We start from the raw sequence: 6,378 nt of genomic DNA, 5'->3' as shown, positions 1-6,378 counted from the left end.
AGATGCAGCGTAATATAACTACATTCTTCTGTTATGAGCGTTGCTACTATCTATACTGACTACTGATTACAAACCCCTCACTGGCATTCCAAACACAGGCTGTACAAATCATTTGCTTACCGTCCCCAATAGATCCACAGACGATGCCATCACWCTGCACACTGCCYTATCYCATCTRGACAAGAGGAATACCTMTGTAASAATGCTGTTYATTGACTACAGCTCAGCATTCAACACCACAGTACCCTCCAAGCTCATCATTAAGCTGGAGGCACTGGGTCTGAGCCCCGCCCTGTGGTCCTGGACTTCCTGACGGTCCGCCCCCCAGGTGGTGAAGGTAGGTAACAACACCTCCACTTCTCTGAACTTCAACACTGGGGCCCCACAAGGGGAYGAGACGGCCTACAGGGAGGAGGTGARGGCTCTGGGAGTGTGGTGCCAGGAAAACAACCTTTCACTCAACGTCAACAAAACAAMGGAGATGWTSGTGGAAACAGCAGAGGGAGCACCCMCCTATCCACATCTACAGGACCGCAGTGGARAAGGTGGAAAGCTTCAAGTYCCTCAGCGTACACATCACTGATGATCTGAAATGGTCCMCCCACAGTGTGGTGAAGAAGGTGCAACAGCTTGGCACCTAAAACCCTCAAACTTTTACAAATGCACAATATAGAGCATCCTGTCGGGCCGTACACCTCTGCTGTCACCCCTCTACCCACCCTAACCCAGATATATTCATCAGTTCCAGTTCCAGCTGAAGCTTCATCTTGTTATAACTGTAAGGGGTGCGTACTGGCGGCAGAGAAGTCAGACGCAGCAGAGCATCCTGTTGGGCCGTACACCTCTGCTGTCACCCCTCTACCCACCCTAACCCAGATATATTCATCAGTTCCAGTTCCTGAAGCTTCATCTTGTTATAACTGTAAGGGGTGCGACTGGCGGCAGAGAAGTCAGACGCAGGAGAGCAAAAACTGTTTCCAACGGCGCAGTTTAATCATAAAAACCACTGGAAAACGGTACAATCAATAAATGGGTACGAATCCTGACGCACACCTGCATAACGTGCACAAGCACTTACAACAACCGATTCCGGACAGAGGAACAGAGGGTTAAATACACAACATGGAATGAATGGAATTGGAACCAGGTGTGTGACAAGACAAGACAAAAAACAAATGTGAAATGAAAGGTGGATCGGCAATGGCTAGAAGACCGGTGACGTCGACCGCCGAACGTCGCCCGAACAAGGAGAGGGAACCGACTTCGGAGGAAGTCGTGACAATAACCTCAGATCAACCTGAAGCCTTRTAGTCGGAGTAGATGACAGACAGACGGTAGAAGTTCAGAATGACCACCAGGAAGTTCTTGATGGCAAAGAAGATGAGCATCTGGTGTATAACGTGGAAGTAGAGGATGAGGGTGAGGCGGACCACCAGGAAGGGTCCGTCCTGGATGAAGAGGCTCTCCACCATGCTCCAGATATCTGTTCTTAGTCTGGCCAGCAGAGACACACCCTGATCCCCCTCGGAGTATTCATCAGGTCTGGAGGTAGACACTGGGAGAGAAGAGACATTGGTCAACTGGTCATGTGGGATAAGTTAGTGACATTGAAATCCACATCTGTGTCTAAATATCGCCACATACATACACATACATACGACTGAATCAAATAAATATAAATATATTTGCGGTGGGTCCCAAGAAATTCTGGTGGAAAAATATTGTCGTTACCATAATTCCCTGTATAACGTGCAATAACATTATGGTTACCATAATTCCCTGTATAACAGAGCAACATTATGTACCATAATCCCTGTATAACATGCAATAACATTATGGTTACCATAATTCCCTGTATAACAGTGCAATAACATTATGGTTACCATAATTCCCTGTATAACAGAGCAATACATTATGGTTACCATAATTCCCTGTATAACAGAGCAAGCAGAAATTTGCATCCTGTAGCACAAACCAAAAAAGTTTTGGACATGTAAAGTCCATGGAGAATAAGAGCACCTCCTCCCAGCTGCCCACTGCTCTGAGGCTAGGAACACTGTTACTACCGATAAATCCACTATAATTGAGAATATCAATAAGCATTTCTCTACGGCTGGCCATGCTTTCCACCTGGCTCCCCCCCCGGTCAACAGTCCCCACAGCAACTTGCCCAAACCTCCCCACCATTTCTCTTTCCCCAAATCCAGATAGTTGATGACAATCTGGACCCTCTCTTTCTAAAATTGTCTGCCAAAATTGTTGCAACCCCTATTACTAGCCTGTTCAACCTCTCTTTCGTATCGTCTGAGATTCCCATAGATTGGAAAGATCTGTGGTCATCCTCCTCTTCAAAGGGGAGACACTCTAGACCCAATTGCTACAGACCTATATCTATTCTACCCTGTCTTTCTAAGGTCTTCGAAAGCCAAGTTAACAAACAGATTACCAACCATTTCGAATCCCACCGACCTTCTCCGCTATGCAATCTGTTTCAGCTGGTCATGGGTGCACCTCACCACGCTCAAGGTCCTAAACGACATCATAAACGCCATCGATAAGAGACATTACTGTGCGGTGTATTCATACCTGGCCAAGCTTTTACTCTGTCAATCACAACATTCTATTTGGCAGACTCACAGCCTTGTTTCTCAATGATGCCTCGCCTGGTTCACCAACTACTTCTCTGATAGTGTTCAGTGTGACAAATCGGAGGGCCTGTTGTCTGGACCTCGCGGTCTCTGGGGTCCACAGGGTTCAATTCTCGGGCCGACTCTCTTCTCTGTATACATCAATGATGTTGCTCTCGCTGCTGGTGATCTCTGATCCGCCTCTACGCAGACGACACCATTCTGTTACTTCTGGCCCTTCTTTGGACACTGTTTTAACAAATCTCCAGATGAGCTTCAATTCCATACAACTCTCCTTCTGTGGCCTCCAACTGCTCTTAAATGCAAGTAAAACTAAATGCATGCTCTTCAATCGATCGCTGCCCGAACCTGCCCGCCCGTCCAACATCACTACTCTGGACGGCTCTGACTTAGAATATGTGGACAACTACAAATACCTAGGTGTCTGGTTAGACTGTAAACTCTCCTTCCAGACATTAAACATCCCAATCCAAAATTAAATCTAGAATCGGCTTCCTATTTCGCCCCAAAGCATCCTTCACTCATGCTGCCAAACATACCCTCGTAAAACTGACCATCCTACCAATCCTCAACTTCGGTGATGTCATTTACAAAATAGCCTCCAACACTCTACTCAGCGAATTGGATGCAGTCTATTACAGGGCCATCCGTTTTGTCACCAAAGCCCCATATACTACCCACCACTGCGACCTGTACGCTCTCGTTGGTTGGCCCTCGCTTCATACTCGTCGCCAAACCCACTGGCTACAGGTTATCTACAAGTCTCTGCTAGGTAAAGCCCCGCCTTATCTCAGCTCACTGGTCACCATAGCAGCACCCACCCATAGCACGCGCTCCAGCAGGTATATCTCACTGGTCACCGACCAAAGCGAACTCTTGCTTTGGCCGCCTCTCCTTTCACTTCTCTGCTGCCAATGACTGGAACGAACTGCAAAAATCTCTGAAGCTGGAGACTCTTACCTCCCTCACTAGCTTTAAGCACCAGCTGCCAGAGCAGCTCACAGATCACTGCACATGTACATTTATTTATTTATCTTGCTCCTTTGCACCCCAATATCTCTACATGCACATTCATCTTCTGCACATCTACCATTCCAGTGTTTAATTGCTATATTGTAATTACTTCGCCACCGTGGCCTATTTATTGCCTTACCTCCCTTATCTTACCTCATTTGCACACACGGTATATCGATTTTTCTACTGTATTATTGATTGTATGTTTGTTTATTCCATGTGTAACTCTGTGTTGTTGTTTGTGTCGAACTGCTTTGCTTTATCTTGACAAGGTCGCAGTTGCAAATGAGAACTTGTTCTCAACTAGCCTAGCTGGTTAAATAAAGGTTAAATCATTTTTTACAAAAAAAAAATTATAATAACATTATGGTTACCGTAATCCCCTGTACAACAGAGCAATAACATTATGGTTACCGTAATTCCCTGTATAACAGAGCAATAACATTATGGTTACCGTAATCCCCTGTACAACAGAGCAATAACATTATGGTTACCGTAATTCCCTGTATAACAGAGCGATAACATTATGGTTACCGTAATTCCCTGTATAACAGAGCAATAACATTATGGTTACCGTAATTCCCTGTATAACAGAGCAATAACATTATGGTTACCGTAACCATAAGAAGAGCCAGTATAGAAACACACAGTACCTGACAGGTGGAGAGGAAACTGGAACATACTCCACGTCCAGACTCCTAGGATGACGTACACCATGCTGGGACTGCTGTCCCTGTGGGAGACGTGGTTTAACATTGTTAAGGGTGTGACGTACACCATGCTGGGACTGCTGTCCCTGTGGGAGAGTGGTTAACACTTGTTAAGGGTGTGACGTACACCATGCTGGGACTGCTGTCCCTGTGGGAGACGTGGTTTAACATTGTTAAGGTGTGACGTACACCTGCTGGGACTGCTGTCCCTGTGGGAGACGTGGTTTAACATTGTTAAGGGTGTGACGTACACCATGCTGGGACTGCTGTCCCTGTGGGAGACGTGGTTTAACATTGTTAAGGGTGTGACGTACACCTGCTGGACTGCTGTCCCTGTGGGAGACATGGTTTAACATTGTTAAGGGTGTGAAGCTGCAGAGGCATTCACATGTATGTTTCCTCTGCACTGGTACTATAGGCCTGGGTCCAGTCTGTGTCTGTTCCTTATGGAATTGTCATGGTACTGTAGCCTGTGTCAGATCTGTTAGTGTTCATTATGGAATTGTCATGGTACTGTAGCCTGGGTCCAGTCTGTTTCTGTTCCTTATGGAATTGTCATGGTACTGTAGCCTGGGTCCAGTCTTGTCTGTTCCTTATGGAATTGTCATGGTACTGTAGCCTGGGTCCAGTCTGTCTGTTCCTTATGGAATTGTCATGTACTGTAGCCTGGTCCAGTCTGTGTCTGTTCCTTATGGAATTGTCATGGTACTGTAGCCTGGGTCGTCTGTCTGTTCCTTATGGAATTGTCATGGTACTGTAGCCTGGGTCCAGTCTGTCTGAATTGTCATGCCAAGAGTGCAGAAACAGACTGGCACACAGTCTACGTATAATGTCTACTGATTAAAAATATTACATCAGACAGTATCTCTGAGGTCAGGGGTCAAGGGTTAGGGTTAAGTACTGACTTGACATCAGACAGTATCTTGAGGTGAACTTCCGAGATGTCAGGTTAGGGTTAGGGGCTAGAGGTCAGGGTTTAGGGACTCACTTGACATCCAACCAGTGTTCTCTGAGGTGACTCCAGGGATGTCAAGCGGCAGTGCTATGAAGACGAGGAGAGCTGAGACAGTTCATCCCTGGTCCCCGCTCCTGCTATAGGGAAGAGCACTTCCCTACGACCAGCAAGGATCAACAGGTCCTGTGCAGCGCCAGGAATCCAGTCGTTAGCAACACTGAGACAACAGAGATACTGAACCCTGTTGGCCAACCAGAGAGACACATCGTGGTTAGTATAACTGATTAGAGGTTATTAATGTTAGTATAACTGATTAGAGGTTATTAATGGTTAGGTAACTGATTAGAGGTTATTAATGGTTAGGTAACTGATTAGAGGTTATTCATGGTTAGTATAACTGATTAGAGGTTATTCATGGTTAGTGTAACTGATTAGAGGTTATTCATGGTTAGTGTAACTGATTAGAGTTATTCAAATGGTTAGTATAACTGATTAGAGGTTATTCATGTTAGTATAACTGATTAGAGGTTATTCATGGTTTAGTATAAACTGATTAGAGGTTATTCATGTTAGTTAACTGATTAGAGGTTATTCATGTTAGTATAACTGATTAGAGGTTATTCATGGTTAGTTAACTGATTAGAGGTTATTCATGGTTGTATAATGATTGAGGTTATTCAATGTTATATAACTGATTAGAGGTTATCATGGTTAGTATAAGCTGATTGAGAGGTTATTCATGGTTAGTAATAACTGATTAGAGGTATTCATGGTTAGTATAACTGATTAGAGGTTATGTCATCATGGTTAGTAATACTGATTAGAGGTTATTCAATGGGTTAGTATAACTGATTAGAGGTTATTCATGGTTAGTATAAACTGATTAGGAGGTTAATCATGTAGTATAACTGATTGAGGTTATTCATGGTTAGTATAACTGATTAGAGGTTACTTCATGGTTAGTATAACTGATTAGAGGTTATTAACGGTTTAGTATAACTGATTAGAGGTTATTAACGGTTAGTATAACTGATTAGAGTTATTAACGGTT

At 44.5% G+C, this 6,378-nt stretch overlaps 1 protein-coding gene across 2 annotated transcripts; it reads right to left on the bottom strand.

Annotated features, from left to right (window-relative positions):
* Window positions 1–971: 971 nt before the first annotated feature.
* On the bottom strand, window positions 972–5,568 carry LOC112076705 (transmembrane protein 26-like). Of its 2 annotated transcripts, XM_024143404.2 has the most exons (3): window positions 5,361–5,568; window positions 4,316–4,395; window positions 972–1,555 (listed from the first exon to the last, which is right to left on the bottom strand). In XM_024143404.2, the coding sequence occupies exons 2-3, from the start codon at window positions 4,377–4,379 to the stop codon at window positions 1,293–1,295; spliced, it is 327 nt and encodes a 108-aa protein (XP_023999172.1). In that variant the 5' UTR covers window positions 4,380–4,395; window positions 5,361–5,568; the 3' UTR covers window positions 972–1,292. The 2 variants fall into 2 exon arrangements, with proteins under 2 accessions (XP_023999172.1, XP_070297525.1); XM_070441424.1 differs by lacking the exon at window positions 5,361–5,568 and having other exon boundaries at window positions 4,316–4,623.
* Window positions 5,569–6,378: the final 810 nt, after the last annotated feature.

This window comes from Salvelinus sp. IW2-2015, unplaced genomic scaffold (assembly GCF_002910315.2).
Source record: "Salvelinus sp. IW2-2015 unplaced genomic scaffold, ASM291031v2 Un_scaffold3941, whole genome shotgun sequence".
NCBI classification, from domain to species: domain Eukaryota; kingdom Metazoa; phylum Chordata; class Actinopteri; order Salmoniformes; family Salmonidae; genus Salvelinus; species Salvelinus sp. IW2-2015.
This window is presented reverse-complemented; position numbering and strand designations above follow the sequence as displayed.